At 39.7% G+C, this 20,363-nt stretch overlaps 1 protein-coding gene across 1 annotated transcript in view; it reads left to right on the top strand.

Moving 5' to 3' along the window:
* Positions 1 to 995: 995 nt before the first annotated feature.
* Positions 996 to 20,363, top strand: part of Vps50 (VPS50 subunit of EARP/GARPII complex) — a 106,518-nt gene continuing 87,150 nt past the window's right edge. The window contains exons 1-3 of the mRNA XM_021164267.2: positions 996 to 1,149; positions 7,638 to 7,706; positions 19,872 to 19,994. Of these exons, the coding sequence (XP_021019926.1) occupies positions 1,117 to 1,149; positions 7,638 to 7,706; positions 19,872 to 19,994 (225 nt within the window). The 5' untranslated portion in view covers positions 996 to 1,116. The remainder of the gene's footprint in view (positions 1,150 to 7,637; positions 7,707 to 19,871; positions 19,995 to 20,363) is intronic.

Here is a 20,363-nt window from a genome sequence, read left to right as displayed (position 1 = left end):
GAAGATGGTGACTTCAGAAGATGTTCATGCATACGAGCTTGCGGGTGTGTGTTTCTTGTGTTTTTCTTTCTTTCCTTTTCAGTCTTTTTGTTTGTTTGCATGATTTATTTTCTAGAGGGAGAAAGAAAGAAGGTGCATGGAAGTAAGTGTGGCGGTAGGGTCAGATCTAGGATGAGTTGGGGGAGGGGAGACCTGATGAGAACATATTGTATGAAAAAATTGTAATACAAAAACAAAACAAAACAAGGAAAAGATGCTAATGCAGATAAATGCATGAGGTCAGACACATGAAGCCATTAACAAAATTTCTCCCAATTCGTAAATTTTCATTGTTACCTATTGTTATTAGCTCAGGGTTTGCTGCCCCCCACAGCAAAGTTACCCCGTTACTTTCTCCTTTATACTACTAATAACAAGACCAGGACTTTAAAGTGACAAGTGCCCTCATAAATACTGACATCTGCCACGACTTGCCTTTGGTAAAGCAGGTAGAAAAATGATAGGTGGGGTAGACGAAATCCTTTGATTTTTCTAGAGCGTTTTCAGGGAATGCCAAGAATGAAGAAGAACCTACGGCTGGCCATCAGTATCTTAGGGGACCTGCCTCCCACTTTCCTCAGGACACACCCAGAGCCACTGGGAAATTCCTTGTCTTAAGTCACCTTTCCAAGTGCTCTTTATGGAGGTCAATCAGTCTCTTTCCTCGCCTCTCTAGCCTAGGTGTGCTTTCTCTTGCACTCCTAGAGGGCATCTTGTCAAAGTGGGCTATCTACAGTAGCTTCAGAGTTGTTTAGTTCAGTGGCCAGACTACCTAAGTCATGGGTATTGGCCTCGCCCAACCCTCTTCCAAGTCCAGGTATTGGCTCTGGAACAGAACGATTCCCAGTTCATTGAAGCGACTGCTTCTTGGGAAATGTAGTACTGAGGTTGGCCTCCTCCTTTGATTGCAGCCGGAAAACTACATTTCCCGTCATACTTGGGGAAAGGAAGGCTGACCCAGGCGGGCTGCTCCACGTGACGACTCACTATGGCTTCCCTGTGTTGTAGCCGGCTGTCTGGTGGGCTTATGTGATTTGTTACTTCTCCGAGGCAGGGTAATCGTCTCTCGACTTCGACATGCAAAAAATCAAATCTCTCATGACCCGGCAGGTGAGTTCTGTTGTCTGAAGCAAAGAGCTCCCCGCTCCCGGCTGGGAGAGGCGCCGAGACGCCCAGTTCCTTGGTGGCGGCGGGCGTAGGCTTAAGTTATAGTGGGTGGCGGGGCTCAGGGGTGTTGGACAGCTAAGTAGTACACTGGAAATCTCACCTGAGCCTCCTAGATCCGACCTCGACTCCTTGTAAGAAGTGTCTTCCTACAAACATTCTTTTAGACAAAGCCACTCAGGGAGCTGGGCTGTCTTTGTCTCTTCTCCTTTGCTTTAGTTTCCTTTCCAGGACAGCCTTAGCTGCTTTGCAGCGTCCCCCTCGTCCTCACTGGTGGTGGTTGGACAGTAGTTGCCCTGGAAAGTGAGGTGGGGTCTGTGCAATAGAGAAAACTCGAAAGAGCAAGGGTGAGGCAAAGGGCTGTTTGTAGGCAACATTGGTAGTGTTGTGAATTGCCATTAACTCTCCAAACTTGTAGCTGGTTTTTTTTTTTTTTTGTTGTTGTTGTTGTTTTGTTTTGTTTTTTTTTTGTTTTGGATTTAAACATGGGAATGACAATTCCTTTTCTACCCCCCCCCCCATCTCAAAGTATCGCATTGTAAGTCACCAGTAAGCTAGTATATGTCAGCATTCTTTGTGTATTGCTACTTAAAAAATAAAATTCTGAAAAAGAGTGGTTTTTTTTTTTCAGAATGATAATTCAGGAATAAGACTGGTACTATATTTTGTCTCACATTTGTTAAAGCTTCCTAATACTGTGTCTCAATTTCCTTCGAAGAGTTGAAAAATGTTTTTGTTTTTTTGTTTTTTTTTTGTTGTTTTGTTTTTAGGTATTTATGGATCATTTTATTTCAGAAACCTTTGTTTTGACTGTAGCATTTTTAGCTACTGAAACATAATTAGAATTTTTCTTTGTTTTAATAAGAAAGAAGTGTAATTTAGATGAGTTTTAAAATCAGTGTGGCTTAAAAATGTTGGTAGAGTCCTTTCTTTAAAGCTTCACTTATAATTTCTTTTTCTTAACAAAAGAGAAGACTTCTTGACCTGCTTGAGGATTCAGAATGTTAGCAGTAGTGGGACAGTCACTTGTAATTTCTTATAGACAGTACATACGTGATCCTTGCATAATGCTTTTCCTTTTCTTGATTTGAGTCGAGAAACTAGGAAAAAATGTTCTATGAATAATAAAACGAACAAGCAGGGGGCAGAGGCATTTAGCAGCCTTTCACATTGTTGAACACTGGTGCTGTGCGTCTTGCTGCTTCTTACTTGAGAATAGGTTTGGAGGCTGCTCCATCCTGAGGTGAGAAGAGAGAGAGCAGACACTCAGGAGCCCCTCAAGTTTGGATGACTACATTCTGGTTTTGCGTTCTGTCTGCTTGGTCTTGCCTGTTAAGCAGCATAGTCGTCTGCCACACAGCTTATACATACCTTGGGCTGCTGCATTTGGGCTTTTTCTTCCTAAGGTTGGTGGTCTCCTCCCTTTGGTGCCTGTTATCATAGGTCTATAGTAGTTTGGGGGATTTGACTTTTTGGCTTTGGACCTTGCCTTCTGAAAATGAGTGGGAAAGAAGAACCAAAGAATTCCAGAGAACTGATGATAATATATCCATAATGTTTGTAAATGTAATGCTGACTCTGCAGAAAGTGTGACTTCTTAAGCCTCACACAGTTTATTGAATTATAGTAGGTTATATCTGTAGTTAGTTGGAGAAAAAAATCTTTAGAACATATACAAGAAACTATGGTATGAATAATAGTAAGGTAAAGTTAACAGGTTTATGCAAATGTGTGGTCCTAATTATATATGTTTAAAGCTCAATTTATACATATATTATTATTATGGTGTGGATGTATATTAAAGAGATGAAATTCTGGTTTATGAAAATTTAATTTTGTGTTCTCTCTTTCTCTGTGTGTGTGTGTGGGGGGGGGTGTGGGTGTGTGGCTCGATTGCTCACCATTTTGATCGTTCTTTGCAGAATGTTCACAGGGATGGGTGCCCATAGTTAGCTGGCCTTATGTAGATGAGACCTGTGACTCATCATTCCTCACTATGCTGGCTTCTGTTCTTTCAGTTCTGTCAAACTGAATTGAGTATTGTGGGCCAGGCACTATTCCAGCAGATTTGGGAGAGGCAACAATGTATAGAATAGACAGGTGAGTGCTAAGGAAGACTTGGTGAGGGAAATGTTTGCGGAAAAGGAAATAAGGAGGCCTGGGAGGCTTGGTAATTTAAGATCAATTATATCTGTAGATATGGGCTGGTCCTAGAAAGCTTCAGTGCAAAGATAATACAAAGGCCTAAGAGAAGTGAGGGGGGTGAACTGCATTAGTGGATCACATCAGAAGAACAAATTCAGGAACTATTACGGTCCACTGTAGGCAGAGTACAGGGAATAAAGGAAATGGCCTTAGGAGATGATGTTAGGACGAGGCAGGAAGCAGGTGACACTGAACATACAGGTCAGAGCATGCCATGACTTTTGTTCTGAGTGAAATAGTACTTGGCCATTTTGGCCCGTTTTAGTAATATACTTAAGAAAGGAGAAAACAAGAATAGAGAGACTCCAGAGACTGCTGCAGTGATCCAGGTGGTAAAGAGAATGGGCCTTCACCAGGGTGCTAGTGGTGGACATGAACAGCAGATGTGCCATTGTGGACCTGATGTAAATTCCCTCCTGTGTTGTGTAAAGAGTCAAGGGTGGCCCAAGTTGGTTTAGCTCCTGTAGTTTGAAGAATAGATTGATCACTTTCTGAGATGGGGGACCCTGGAGGAGCAGTGATTTGAGGGAAGAGGTCTTTAGACTGTTTTGTATGAAGGCTGATTGGATATTTAAGTAGAGACTTTGACAGATGGGTCTGAGTTTATGGGCAGGAATCTGAGGCATAGATAAACCTTCAAGTCTGTTGCAGCCAAACACAGTTAGACTGGCAGACAGCATTGGCTGAAGTGAAGTGGAATGGCTGTAGATATATGAAAAGTCCAAACTGCTCTTTCCATTTAATATTAAGAGATGGATTTTGCAGAGCAGACTATGAAGGAGATGTCAGTGACATATGAAGTCTGTAGCAGCCTGATGCTTAGTAAATAGTTATTGAGTGAATATGGATAAAGAAGAAAGCATAAGAAAAGCAAGGATTTAAAAGATGCAGTAGATCCATCAGGTAGGACTTGAGTGAGAGTCAGCTTTGGGACCTGGGAACAGCCCACTCTCCCTTCCTATCTCTCCTTCCATCCCTTCCTCTTTCTCCCTCTCCTTAAAATTTCTTTCTTGTTTTTGTAGTTTATATTATCTAAATTTATTTAATTTTTATTTGTATGTTTTCCCTGCATTCATTTCTCTGATATGATTCCCTGGAACTGTAGTCACAGACAGTAAGAGCTGCCACTTGGGTACTGGGAATTAAACCCAGGTCCTCTAGTACTCTTAGCCGTTGAGCCCTCTCTCCAGCCCAGACAAAAACACTTCTTAGGAAGTGGTGGGGAAGAAATTCTGGCTAGGTTGGGCTCAAGTCAACTATATTGGGAAGAGAGATGAAGAGAAATTATAAAGACTCAAGTCTTTCTAAGATGAGAAGGGACAAATAGCTGCAAAGGTCATTTTGTTCTAATAGGACAAAAATTACTAATTTCATAAAAGGAACAAAAGGTTCATTATAGCTGTAATCGAAGTGTCTTTATTGTTGATTGATTTGGACTGGAGAAATGGCTCAGCCATTAAAGGCTAGGCTGACAACCAGAAATATAAGAAAGTACAAAGGCAGCTTTATTGATGCTGAATTTTATATACATTTAAGTTGGGGGAAATTGTAAACAAAAATTAGAAAGGAATATTAGATAGTGGATATGATAATGACAAATGTTTTGTTTTAAAAATGCAGAGCACCACAGTAACAGAGGTAAACTTGTGCCTCAGATGAGAATAGCAGAAATTTGAGTTCATATTTAGTAAGAACTTAAAAAACTGACAATGAAAGGGTTAACAGCCTGTAGTCTTAAATTACAGTTGTATGACAGATATATGTGAAGATATGTAGGTCCTTATTTTCATTTCTATAATGTTAAAAGAAAAACCATTTCTCTGTGATTTAATAGTTCTGAGTATAAGGGTTAAAACTCAAGAGATGCTTGGAAACTAGCAGGTTCTGCTTTGGTTCCTCACAGGTACTGTCCCTTTCATTCTTTATAATGTTAGTTCTCACCATGGTTAGGGTCTATCACTCAGGAAGGGTAGATCAATTGTGCAAGGCCACAGGAGAGTTAGGGAACAAACCAGGAAGTCTATTCTGGAGTTCACTCCATTCTATTGGCTCCCAACTTGTATTATTCTTTGTATATTTGGCAGAAATCTGTTGATAATTGTGTAATATTATAGAGGTGAAATCTTTTTTTAGATACTGGTTTACATCACACTTACATTCTGGCATTTATGGAAAGAGAAAATAGACACGCTATATGCATTCAAGGATTTCTGTCCAATTAATTATACCTTTAAAACGTGTTTAAAGACATGCTAACTACATGTTGAAAGTGGCATCTAAGTAATAGTATCATTTGAAGTAATTGAAAACTTTTCCTTTCCTATGAGTGCATAGTTCTGTATAGTGTATATATATGGAGTTTTATTTGTCTAAATCAGCTTTGCTCTTTTTGATGCTTCATATGAGTTGCCATGAGAAACCCAGGATAGGATGAAGCCAGCACACCCTCCATTGCAAGGCACATTAGACTGCAGTAGATGTATCCCAGGAAGAATTCCTGGGAACTGCAGTCTGCAGTCAGTTGCATGCTCCCGTGAAAACACAGTGCTGAGTAGTTGGAGATTGGAGCCTGAGCAACAACTTCTACCCAATAATTTACTTTGTTAATTTTTTTAAAAAATTTTTTTGGTGTTTGGGAACTCTGCTAGCCATTGGGCATTAAAAGCAAATAACACTTGCTTTCTCCTTTCCTTGAGATTTACAGTGTGAAAGAAGTATGGGCACTTCATATTTAAAACTTCCCTGATTTGGCTGAGAAATTGTTTTGAAAATGTCTAGCTGTGTTTCTGAAGCACGAACAGTCTTCTGAGCCCCCTGATGTGTGAGCGACAGTGCAAACCCAGCCCCAGCCCACAAGAGCCTACTCGTTAGGTGCATGGTAGGGCCCTGGACCTTTAAATCTTCCCTGGGTGCTGTTAGTGGACACAATCCTTAGCTATGTTTGGAAGTACTGTGTGCCTTGAAGCATAGAACTTTTAAGAAAACTCCTCAAGCGGGACATGGTGGCGCACGCCTGTAATCCCAGCACTTGGGAGGCAGAAGCAGGCGGATTTCTGAGTTCGAGGCCAGCCTGGTCTACAAAGTGAGTTCCAGGACAGCCAGGGCTATACAGAGAAACCCTGTCTCAAAAAAAAAAAAAAAACAAAAAAAAAAAAACAAAAAAAACCAAAACACACACACACACACACACACACACACACAAAAAAACCCACAAAAAAAAAAAAAAAGAAAGAAAGAAAGAAAGGAAAAGAAAACTCCTCAGAGGAGATAATTCTGAAGCTGGTGGGGTGTTGGTTTTAGGTGTTTGGAGATGGGAGGGAGAGTAAAAACAGGAAAGAAGGAGGGGCGGGCTGGATAACCTGGAAATAGTGGTAGAAAAATGCTGTTATAAACCATTTCATAGGAAGAAATGTAAGCACTCCTGTAGCCCACTATGTATTCTGGTTACTGAAGACTCAAAGAGTCAGGAGGAGACTCCTGAAGGCCCGTCGCATGCTGTAATCCTCTCCTCAGAGTTATGTCCCAGCTGCTTTCCTGTACAGACTAATGTCAGCTCTTTAAATAGCATGTTTTCTAAGATGGGGCTTTAAAATGCAGTTTAGATGCCGAGTTCTTCCTGTCTCCCTAGGTGTCGCTGGTATGTGTAAGGCTTTCCGAACCCCTCTGGTGATGTGCATACAGGACCGCTGGAGAGCAGTGAGATAGGGCTTTAAGTCTTACCCTAGACAGCAGGAACTGACTGTGTTAGTGACAAATGATCGGGATTAACAGAGGGCTTACTTATGTTCTAGTTAACATCTTAAAAGTTTTGAACTACATCAGTTGGCGACTATATTTTTTTATCTATAAATCATAATATTATAGCTTGCTCAAATCCCTTTTGTCAGGTGAATTTATTAGTGATTTAAATAAAAGTATGTTTTTGGAAAGCTTTGTAAGTTTTCTTTCTTTTTGTTTTAAATTTGTGGTTAAGATAGACCTCTCCTTTTCTGCTGACAGTGACACATAATACTCTTTTATTTTAAAAGACTCCAAACACATTCTTACTTGGCTTCATAGCAGACCATATGTGTTAAGCGACATTTGTTCTTAAAATGCATGATCTCTGTATTTTGAAGCAGGAGAATCTCATTTTAAAACTATCATGTCTGTTTGACTACGTGTGCTCTATCTTTTTACAGTTCTTTAGCACAATTAAATTGTGTTTTTCTCTATCTCTTTTTTTCAAGGGTCTGAAGAGCCCTCCGGAGAGCCTCAATGATCTTGGTGCCTTTGAGAGCCTTCGGGTCCCTGGAAAGGTATTGATCTACATGTGTGGTTGGCGTTTCATGTCCCCAAGAACAGACTTCCTGCCCGTGGGTACTAATTGCTTCTCTGAAGAGAAGTGCTGCTTCCCACAGCAGGTGGTTGCTGTGATAAGCTAAATGATGCTTTTGCTTTCATTGTGTGGGGATGCAATATGATTCACCAGTAAAGCAAAAACTGCAACATTAATAAAGGTAGGGTTTATTATATCTAATTCTTAGCTTGAGAGCAGATATATATGTATATTTTTACTTACTTTTTTTTTTTGCTGTAATTTAAAGACGTCAAGTAAAATAATTTATCATCCACCTTTTAATGCCGTAGCATTCCAAACCCCAAAGTATATTTAGTTATGTTTTTCCTTTGGTCAGGGAATTTTGATAAACAAGTGAGATCCACCTTGTAATAAGTCTTTTATATTTCAGATTTTAGTCCCCTAATATTCATGTGAGCATCTCAGTTTACAAGTTTCATGCATGCCACTTGAAAGCTAGCTGGCTTTCCCCTGGAGAACAGTCAGCTGTTGTTAGCCCTGTTGCCACTGTTTGTGGGTTGCCACTGCTGCTCAGAGCATGGTATGAATCACAGCTCTGCCGCACATAAAGGCTTTCAGATGATTTTAATTTGAGGATTATGGTGGGGGGTGGGGTTTTGCCTTTTTATTTTTTTTAAACAGCTGGGGACTGAACCCAGTGTTTCAGATTAGTGAAAGCATGTTTTAAAAATGAAAAATACTAATTTGAAATGAGCATTTAAGAATAACCCTTTCATTTACTATAAAAGTAGTTTATGTGAAGCACAGAAAGCAGTACGTGGTAAATATGACAGGCTACCTCGGCATGCTTGCCAGGCAACTGTTCTGTACCTGAATTAACCCTCAGTCCCTGAGCACCGTAATGAAAGGTATTCCTCGCTTTGCTGTGTCTGGCATCCCCACACAAGAAGCTTTCTTTTCCCTTACTAGAAATTTCTTTTTACATATTTTCATATCTTTATTTTATTATATGGGGTTATATAAAGGGCATTTTCATACAACTTTATACTGTACTTGGATCACATTTCTCTTCATACCCCATTATCTGCCCACTCTGAGCCCTCACCCTCCTTAGTAGTCCCTTTGTTATCCAGATAGTCTAGCTTCTGCTTTCATGTCATTTGTATGCACCTGACTTGATGTATTTATGGCATCGAGGACCTGTAAATGAGAGAGTATATACAACAATTGTCTTGGAGACTGAGTTACCTTGCTTAATATGATGATTACGTCTATATTTCTGTAAATTACATAATGGCTGGAGAAAATTTTATTATGTAGAAAAGCGCATTTCCTTCCTTCTTTCCTCGTTGTTGGAAACCTCTGCTGGTGTCCTAGCTTAGCTACAGTGCGTAAGTGCCATTGCAGAAAGCCCTGATGTACAGTGCATGGGGCCTGGTTGCCAGGAGTCTTGTGGGCAGATGCCAGGGATTGTACATGGGATGCCGTGGATGGCCAGTGTTTAGTTAATCACTGATGGGCTGGTTTCCATTCCCAGCAGCAGTTTACATCCTTGTCAGCGTAAGTGCTGTTTCCTTAATGCAGGGTTTTCCTTGCTCCATTATCTGAGGCTCCACACACCCGAGTGTCAGTTCTTCTCTCTTTCAGACACTTTCACCAGTGAAGGAAGTTTTATACTCATTGTTCAATCTTCATGTGAGTTCAGTATAATAAAGTACTAACAATCCTTTTGCATGAAGTCGTTCAGACAACGACTTAGTTATTGCGACACACACCCTCTGTCTTATTAAATGGATGTGGAACAGTTAGGAGATAAGGACTAACCATCCATCCTAACTGATACAAAAGTTGTCTTTTTCTATGGGGTGGATTAAAAAGATGTTTATACACTGTGGACATACCTTAAATTTGAATGTATTACATGTTTTAGAATCAGTGTCAGGTTGATGAGGGAATTTCATTAAAAATACATGAATTTCTTGATAGGAATGGTCTGTTGTCTTTAAACCCCAAGACCTGGTGTTTTTGTGATAGTGGTGGCAGTGGATTTATGCGTCATTCTTATGGACTCTTTACTGGTAGAGTGTATAGTCTGGGGTCAGAAGATCAGCAAGTGAAAGTGGTCCAGGGGACTGTTACGTCTAAGCATTGGTCTTTTGGGCACACACTGAGGAGTTTCTAGGTTGTAAAGTAATGAATAGAAAGTGGTGCTTGTGGGCTGAGCTACAGCTAGCCTTATGATATGAACGCTCCCAAGAGTCTCATGTTTATTTGTTCTCTGCTGACTGGCAGCGTCACAAGAACTAGGGGCTGTAGGGCGGCTGCCATCTCTCCAAGCAGATCTACACACACGAGAGCCGAGCAGTCTAGGGTGGTGATGCTCCAGCTGGTAGATTTGAGTTTGGTGTGAGTTGGGCTCACAGTCACTACTGAGTGGGGCAGAGTGCATTCGCTCTTAACTTAACCACATATAGTAAGTGATTTCTATACTGTTGCTTTAAAATTAATGTGTGGAGCTTAGTGCTTGATCACTTGAAATTTGCTGTCTTCAAAAGCTGATCTTAAGTTTTTCAGATAGTGAAAGCATTTTTAAAAATGGATACAGAAAATGTGGTACATTTACACAATGGAGTACTACTCAGCTATTAAAAGGAATGAATTTATGAAATTCCTAGGCAAATGGATGGATCTGGAGGGCATCATCCTGAGTGAGGTAACATATTCACAAAGGAACTCACACAATATGTACTCACTGATAAGTGGATATTAGCCCAAAAACTTAGGATACCCAAGATATAAGATACAATTTGTTAAACGCATGAAACTCAAGAAGAACGAAGACCAAAATGTGGACACTGTGCCCCTTCTTGGAATTGGGAACAAAACACCCATGGAAAGAGTTACAGAGATAAAGTTTGGAGCTGTGAAGAAAGGATGGACCATCTAAAGACTGCCATATCCAGGGATCCATCCCATAATCAGCTTCCAAACGCTGACACCATTGCATACACTAGCAAGATTTTGCTGAAAGGACCCAGATATAGCTGTCTCTTGTGAGACAATGCCGGGGCCTAGCAAACACAGAAGTGGATGCTCACAGTCAGCTATTGGATGGATCACAGGGCCCCCAATGGAGGAGCTAGAGAAAGTACCCAAGGAGCTAAAGGGAACTGCAACCCCATAGGTGGAACATTATTATGAACTAACCAGTACCCCAGAGCTCTTGACTCTAGCTGCATTTGTATCAAAAGATGGCCTAGTCGGCCATCATTGGAAAGAGAGGCCCATTGGACTTGCCAACTTTATATGCCCCAGTACAGGGGAATGCCAGGGCCAAGGGGTGGGGGTGGGTGGGTGGGGGACTGCGGGGGGGGGGGTGTATTGGGGACTTTTGGGATAGCATTGGAAATGTAATTGAGGAAAATACCTAATTTTTAAAAAAAAAAGGAAACTACTAATTTGAAATGAGTATTTTAAAATAACCCTTTTGTTTACTATAAAAGTAGCATGTGAGATGCACAGAAAATATTCTAGAAATATTTTACAAATTCTAGAAAAATATTACAGAAATTGCCAGCATTGTGAAGGATGACATTTTCTTCTTGTAGTCTCCCTGTGAATTTTAGTAACAGTTTTGAAAGTTGACTCTATGGTAGACATGCTGTAGAACTGGCAGCTGCGCAGTGAAAAGGCAAGGATGTCCCCCAGGCTGCAGCTTTGCTCCTGGAACATTCACATGGGGGTGACTGTAAATGAGGACAAGACCTTGAAGGACAGAGGTGACAAGATGAACTTAACCAGGCTGAGCTGCTTCACCTGAAGTGTCTCCTGCTGTGGTGGTACCACAGAGCTATATGCATTGGAGATGATTTTGAAACTTGGATTATGAATTCAGTAATCTATCTGTTACATGGAAACACAGTATAATTATTACTAGGGTTAAAGTTATTCGGTGGTGGCTTAAGATGAATATGCTATTTATTCTACTTAGACCATTTCCATGCTGTGAAGAAACATTTAAATGCTTCCACCTAATGGTGTTACCACACTCAGCAGTATATAGGTAGAACACTGAAAATAATCCCTTCTGCTGAAGAATGAGTTCATTTTTTTTCTTTTTAATGCTGTTAACATTATGAACCCCAAAGTATATTTATGTTTTTTCTTTGGGCAGAAAATTAGAAAAACAAATGAAACTCACCTTACGTTGTCTGATATATTTTAATCCCCTAAAATTCACGGGAACATCCCAGTTTACAAGTTTAATGCATGAGAATTTTTCTTTTTTCTTTGTCATAATATCTTCCTAATTGGAAGAAGGAACTGTAAAATTGAAGAAAGAATTGGATTAGCTTGAGTTGTGATATACTGGAAGGCTCTACAGTGAAGGCTAGTGTATGTGGGAGTGGATTATTAGGCTAGTTCATACTGTGGCTAGTTAGGTTAAAATGATTAATATTTGCAAGTTCCAGGCTGCTTCAGCTCCCTAGGAAAACGAGAGTGGGGAAGAGGAACTGGAGAACAGTGTGTCGAGCTGTCTGATGAGCCAGAGGCTCTTGTTTTATTTTTTATTATTTTAATTGTATATTTTGAGACTTGTATAAGTGCTAAGGAAGCGGGAGAAACCTTGGACATTATCTGCATGGCGCTGGAGACCAAGGAGTGGTTCAGAAGCAGAGTCCTCTCGATCTGATGAGGAAGGGTGAGGGTGTCTGTGTTTGTCACACAGGGGTGAAGACCTGCCTGCTGATTAAGAAGACACATTCATGAGGTGGAGAAATGGAGAAGCCATATGTTTAAGGGAGTTTAGAAAGCAGAATCCAAAAAAAAAAAAAAAAAAAAGAAAAGAAAGCAGAATCCAAGATTCAGGGTTTCCTAGATATGAACAGGGAAAGCCCGAGAAGCCCTGAGGCTGGAGGGGCTGTGATGCTCCTCTCAGCATAGACCTTGTTCTTCTAAGCGGATCTAAAAGACCTTAAGAGCTGAGAAAACACAGGGAGGGCAGGGCGCGCATGGCAGTTTACTGGCTGACTCCCTGAATGTGCTGTGTTAGCATCCCAGTAGTGGCAGACAGTGTATCATGGAGGCTGAGCATTATTTTTAAAGAGAGTTTAAACGTTTTAAGATTTCCAATGTTATTATCGTCAGTGTTTTTCATACAGTAAATACATAAAAATATGGTAAAATCCCAGACTTGGGTGTACATTTTAACTGTAGAAGAAATTGATATGAATATTTGGCAAAGGGTCAAGAAAGAAATTTATGACTTCTGATTTTTGTGATTTTTAAATAGATCAATGTAGTACATTTGTGTGGTTGAAATCAGTTTTTATTCATTACTTACTTTTTTCTATAAAGTGATTAAAATGCTTTTATTACCTAATCTTATTTCAGGTATGGATTAAAATAGTCATACTTTAACATCCTTGCACAAGTGTTCATAAATCATTTACTTGTAGCCTTCTTTCAAATTGTAGTGTAACCAGTACTCCACTAGATGGCACTGAAAACCTGATAAAAACAGGGTAGGCATTTACAGCCTGCTTTACTTAAAGTACAGAAACAAACTGAGAAAGCCGCTACATTTCATAGATTGTTATTGTTGTTCTAGTGGGAATATAAGAAATGTACCATTTTTCCACGTAATCAGACATATGGCAGTTCATTATAATCTTATGTGGTACATGGTTTGTAGGTACCTGAGATCTGAAACTAGGTTTTGAATTGTTTCATTTGGAAGTAGATCAACCCTATATCTATTTGTTCAGTGATTTATGACTTTAATAGTACTGATCAAATATTGAAAACCATACATTTTTTCCTGTTCACTGTATATAGATTTTGGCAACTAAATTTATTAATTTTTCGCTTTCAATTAGGGCTCTAACAGGATGTTAGCTTTATGAGACCACAGCAGTTGTAACTGTCACTTCTGCCCTGCCATCTTGACTGATGAAAAGATGCTAGCAGTTAAAACACACACGAGACAAGAAAGCAGACAGGAAATGTATGCTTAGAGGAACAAAATCTCTCCTCATCCTTCCAACACACTCAGTCTGTCTGTCTCTCTGTCTCTGTCTATGTCTGTCTCTCTCAGCTTCTTGCCCTCTAGGTAGAGAATCAAGCATGTGTAAACTGTGATCTAATATGAGAGACGTTGGGGTTCCAGGATTTATTCTATTGATTTTTTGCAGTTTTGATAGTGACCTATGAACTGAGGAATTTATGTCAGTTTGCATTATATAATTAGTTTGAATAGCTCCCTAAAAGTGAGTGCTATGTGTATAAGGTGCTGTTTGTACAGCTGACTTTAGTTGGGGGGGGGGGGCAGTTACAACTAGTTACTTATGGACTAAGTTTTTGGCTCAATCAGTATGGAGTTTTGGATAATCTGAAAGTAGTACCTAAATGCAAAGCTTGTAGTTGCTTTATTTTTTCCTTAAACACAGATGAATTCCCTAAAAAGTGACCCTGTGATGTGAAATTGCTTTTTAAAATGACAATTTCGTTCCTTAGAAACCGTAAATATCTTGGAAATGTTCTCCTCACATCCTTCATTTGAGGGCTTGCTTTGTTTTATGGATTTGAATTCCCATAAAACCTTTTGTTTTTATGTTGAGATTAGAAGTAGCCCGGCTAAAGCAGAAATACTGACTGAAATATCTGTTACGAATCTTTTTCTTCACTTCTCATAAAGCTACATCCGCAGTGTTCATTTTCTGTGTGTTTGTTCCTGTAGCTTTATTTACCTCCGAGATAATCGAATGGAGGAGCAGCTAGGTGGTAATGTGACTTGTGCCGTGTGTGAGACCGGGAAGTAGCCTGTAAACAGCAAGTTCCCTGCCAGGTTGCTCAAATGAGCCAGCCTGCTTTATTCTCTTAATAAAATAGTGAACATCGATGCTTACTTTTGATACTGTGTCTGGCACAATGGCATATGTTATTTACTTTCATTAGAGGAAAACATAATACTAACACCTATACATGTATGTCCGTACATATACCCGTGGTTTACAAGTCCCAATTGTTGCCTTGCTTCTTATGGCTTCCTAGTGAGCATGCCATGTTTTTGTTTTTCAAATCAAGGCTCTTTATTGCTTGATTCTGCATCATAATTTCATAATTGCATTTTATTCTGGTCCTTGCTTTAAACTTGGATTTCTCTGTGTTCTTCTGTCTTCTGAATTTCTCTTTCCTCCCTGGGGTTGAGAGTACTTGTGGGCTGGTCTTTTGTCTCCTTTCTTCCCTCTGCTCTGCTGGCCTTGCTGTTTATTTGTTCATCAGGCTCTTTAGTCACTGCTGGAGGGCAAGGCTGATTTTTACTCAGCCCTGGCTGTGCTGTGGAGGAGAGTTTTACATGTGGAGAATAAAATCAACATTTGCTCCATGCGGCTCCACTGACCGGGGTCGGTATCGGAGCCTGTGAAGCAGGCTTATCAAGCCCAAGTGATGGCACCGTGGGCCGGAGTGTTCTTGTGCTTTCTCGGCTTTCGTTTCCTGTCTGCAGTTAGATCCACGACTTTGTTTCTTTCCAGCTTTAATTATGAGATGCATTGATGTACATTTTCGGTATTTTAGTGACTGACGGTTTTGTTGCATTTTTGTAGCATTTACTTGTTGGCAAATTAGTTTTGCATTTTCACATTTTAAAGAGCTTTTATAGTATACTAATCTTAATACTCATTTAATTATACTCTATAACTATAAAATAAATCCTTAAATACTTCATTAATAATATAACAGTTGGCAAGACTGAACTGTTTATTTCAAAATTTACCTGAACTATCTCATTATTGTAACCTCTTTTTTCTTAACATATTTTAATATGCCTTAAAGGATTTTATTTGGATCTAGTTTTTTCTGTTTGCCTTAAAATTTTCATAGGGAGTCTTTTGTTCATTTTGTATATAAAATATCTCATACTTATGAACTACCCTGTTGATTCTATTTTAGATACAGAATTGCATATTTTTGTACATCTCTAATGCTAGGCAGTGAGTTTTTAACTCTAGCAAAATTATGCAAAAGTTATATTAAAATATGCAGTGTAGCTGTTTGTGTTTATTTTTCTCATTTACATATAGAAAATACTCTTACATTTTTGTGATTTCTCATTAATAGAAGCATTATGAGTTTATGGACCATGGTGCTTACCACAACTGTCTTTGTCTCATATTTCTTTTGACTATTCCTTCCTGTTGAATTACAGATTGCCCTGTAATTGTTCCTGGAGTGCTGTGGATCTGGGCACTGCACGGCATCACGATGCAGTTCACAGTGTGGCTGGGACTGAGCAGGCAGCCTGCTGAGGGAGGAAGTGTGTAGGGAGGGATGAGGTGGAAGGAAGCAGTGCCTGGCAGGCTGCACATGCAGCAGCTGCAAGAAACACAGTCTTTTCGGAGCAGTATGAATGAGCTCAGATGTGCATTTCACAGAGAAGTCACTAGATGGGCTGGAAGGAGGGCTGTTTTATTGGAATGCAGTGATGTATCAGGGTATCTGGTTCTGCGAAAGTGTTAATGGGAGAAAGACCACTGACACAAATCATCAAGGCCAAACTAATTAAAGCAAGCAATTAGTCAAAGCAAGCTTTTTAATTTGGGTACACAAGCTGCCTCCTCCTAAGGTGGGGATTGAGAGGTCAGACTTGGGTGTGAGGAAGACAAGGGTTTGTTTGTTTGTTTATATATATAGCTCAGGGTTTCTAAATCAAGGATTTGGTGGGCTACTGGAACAGAACATAAGCATAACACGTTAGCCAAAAGGGCCTGCTGAAACAGAGACATGATTGCAAGTGGTGGTGACAACAGGTAGTCATAGCAGGGTAGCCATAACAACCCTTTTGAAACCAAGTTAGGGTTGCAAGATGGTAACTAATTTTTGAAGCAGAGTTATGATTGCCGTTCCTGGACCAGGCAGAAGGGAGCCATTTGTAGTTATGGTTACAAGGAGGTATAGCTGCCTCCTTGAGAAACCCAGTTTTAATCATAAACAGGAATGCACTTAGCTTGTCTTTACTATAAGATGGCTTTTAAGCCTGAGGTTGAGGCATGCCGGTTGTTGAGAGGTCCTCACTATGCTCTGTCTTTTCCTGCCGTGCTCCATTTATCCCTGCCCTTCACTTAGGATTGTTCCATTAGAGTATGAAGTGCTCCATGTTGGTTCCTCATGCTCTCTGTTGCTGACTGAATAGATCTCTAGGAAGGACTGGCATCTGACCGATGTATGCTTACACAGATTGTAATGGTTTTATAAACCCATCACATTTTTGAAATGTACATTTGTGAGATTTTTAAATGAAATCACATTTTCCCTTTGGCAATTTTAATAACTTTAAAGCGGATGAAAAAATAGGTTTGAAGAAGCTTAATCAAATTTCCAAGGTTGTAGAGATGCAACTAAAGCTGGAGTGTCTTTGCCTTCAGGTCAGCCCGCCTGTTCTGGGTTGCAGGAGAGCATCAGCATGCTGTTGTGTGCTGTTATGTGCTAGTTACACCCTGAAGATGAGAGGGACGCTTGATCATTCAAGCCTTTGAGGTTTTGGACATAGCTAGCTACAAATGATAGTTTCCAATATTACTGATTTAGTAACTTTCAACATTTATTTCTGAATGGTACCAACTGCATTTATTTGTTTGTGGTGATGTCACCCTCTTGAAACTTGTATTTGAGATGCCGGTGCCTTTTTAAGGGAAGGAGGTTTATGAGAAAGCTCTGAGTTCTCTTTCTAGTTCATCCTTCTCACTTTATATTTGCATTTAATGGGTGGAGGCTGCCTGCCTTCCACAGATGATGTGGGTTTCACCACCCCCACAAGTTGAGCACCTACTGTCCATGGTGCTAAGTGGATAACTTCCCCTTCCCATCCCCTGCTGCTCCAGGAGTGCTGTTCTCATTGTGTCGATGGTAGGGGGTTTTGTTGTTGTTGGTGGTGGTGGTGGTGGGTTTTTTTGTTGTTGTTGTTATTTATTTATTTATTTGGTTGGTTATGTGTGTGTTCAGGTACATGTACACGGTCACTTGGGTATAGTCCAGACGCTATTCTTCAGGAGCCCTCCACCGTATTTTTGAGACTAGATCTCTCACTTATGCCTTGGATTGTAGGCTGGGCGAGATGGCTAGAGAGCCCAAGAACTAGCCTGTCTCTATCTCCCCATTGCTGAGGTTACTGGAGCAAACTCACGCCCTGTGGGTTCTGGGAATTAAATTGAACTTCCCAGGCTTATGAAGAAAACATGTTAGCAACTGAGCCATTCCCAGGCCCAGGATGCTATAATCATGCTATACTCATGGTACCTATCACATCATACTGTTATCCAGAATACTCATGTCTTTGCCCCCTTCTGTTAGGATATTTTGTAAATTGAGTTTGATGTACAGGGTTGACTTTTTTTTTAATGCCTGTGTTCTCTTGTTGAATACTTTAAAATTCAAATGCTATCTTGTTCTATTAAGTTTCAACATAGTATTCTGACGCATTTAGCTTGAATTTACAATAGGAGTTAATTCTATAGTTTATAATTTTAAAAATATAAAGTATGGTTAAAAGATATCAAAGCAAGTTATTTTTTAATAAATAAAACGCCCTCAATAAGTCATAGAACATCACTCTATGTTCTAGTTGGCTGATACATTTTGTGATAATTTTGTTATTTATTTAGTGATGATTTGAGCTGATGAGATGGGTCGGTGGATAAAGGCACTTACCACAAATGCTGACATGAGTTAGATCTCTGGGGCCCACATGGTGGAAGGAGGGAACCCACTTCTGCATGGAGTTTCCTGTCCTGCACATGTATGCCACAGTGCACCCTCCAAACAAGGCAATACACTTAGTGCTGCTTTATTAAAATGTTTGCTAAGCATTATACTAATGATTATAAGGATTTTAAATAACTGCTTCTTTTTTATACTTAAATATATTTGATACTAACTTTGGAAAGAGGAATGGCTAAGTTGTTATATGTTTATAACAGCTGAGGGGCTCTTGGCAGTTGAAAGCTATTGGGAGGAGGATTCATTTTCCTTAAGAGTATAGCACGGGCTCTTCAGAAAGCACACATCTAAGCGTATTTGTACAACACAAATTGGATGTGTTGGGTTAAAAACAAAGTTGGACAGATGAGAAAGAATTCGATGGGTTGGAAGGAGTTGGGAGAACACTGAATAGGATTAAAGCACATTATATGGAATTCTCAAAGAACTAATTTAAAATAGCGTTTTTTGTTTTGCTGTTGTTAAGACTGGGTCTTTGGTTTTTTCTTAGAGACTTACTGGATAGCTCAGGCTGACCTTAACTTCAAGAGCTTCCTGCCTCAGCCTCCCAAATTTTAGAATTATCGGCATTTGTACCATACCTATCTTAGTGTAGTATCATTTTGATTAGCCAGTGTGGGAAGAAGCAGATATCTAAGTTGAGATTTTTCTAGTTAACCAAGGAATTGTCAGATAATACAATGAAATTGCATAGTGTAAAGACAGTACTATTAGGGATAGGCATCTGCCTGCCACGCTTCTTTAGACGAACTGCGTTGAAGCCCATTCTGTGCTTTGGGAACAAAGGCTTTCCCTCCAGTCCTCAGCTCTGGTACACAGTCAGATCCTAATTGCATCGTTCATACACTTTGGAGGAGCATCATAGAATACAGGATGCAACTTGTAAACCTGTTCTTGAGCTGGATGCTTAGCTGCCCTTTCTCTGTGGTTCCTACCAGAGCCAGATGCTCGCTGCACAGAGTTCCAGTGCTGGCTGTGTTCCAGGGGTCATTGAGATGGTGTTTTGTTATGTGCAGTCAGACAGATTTTAGAATATTATTGATGTGATAAAATGTGAGTCTGTGATGTGTCCTTACGATAGATCTAGGTAGTTGCTTGCATGTCAATTAAACATGTAAATTCTTTTAGCCTTCCTGGTATACAAACAGTTCAAAATACAATCTGATTTCTTTTTTCTTCCTTTCACTTGAAAAACAGTGTTTTAGTGTTTGTCTATTTTCTAGTTTTCTGGTTTCTAAGTAGTTTGTGTTCTTGGGTCAGAATGGTTCTCAGAAGGTATGTGACTGAAGATACAAGATCATTTGTTTCTATGTAGATGGAATCTTAACACTTATATGTGCTATAATTAAGACTTTAATTTTTTTTTTTTGTCTTTTTATTTTTTAAGGAGGAATTCAGGGAGCTTCGAGAACAACCAAGCGACCCTCAAGCTGAACAAGAGTTAATTAATAGTATTGAACAAGTCTATTTTTCTGCGGATCCATTTGATATTGTTAAATATGAGCTGGAGGTAAAAGGGAACTTTGATTAAAACACATCTAAAGCTCATTTTCTCAGTGCATACGAATGAATTTGTGAGATCTAAAGTTTGGAGGGAACTAATATTTTTTAGCAACACTAATAGGTCTGTGATTATCACAATATGAACGTCATGAACTGTCGGCCCACGTTATTAAGCGCGCCTTCAGAGTACTGGTCACAGAAGCACTTCTGTGCTTTTGGTATTTGCTACTATGCAGCATGTTGCTGTACTGCTTGTCGCTGTACGTTCATACTACCAAAATACATTTAAAAATGCTAACTAAAATAAAATAAAAATGTAATTATTTAAAATGTAAAATAAATGCTTAGAAAAGCTTTGTAGGATTTTTTGTCTGAC

This window comes from Mus caroli, unplaced genomic scaffold (genome assembly GCF_978045245.1).
Source record: "Mus caroli unplaced genomic scaffold, Mus_caroli_1 scaffold_7, whole genome shotgun sequence".
NCBI lineage: Eukaryota > Metazoa > Chordata > Mammalia > Rodentia > Muridae > Mus > Mus caroli.
Note: the sequence above shows the minus strand (reverse complement) of the source record. Positions and strands in the feature narration are given on the sequence as shown.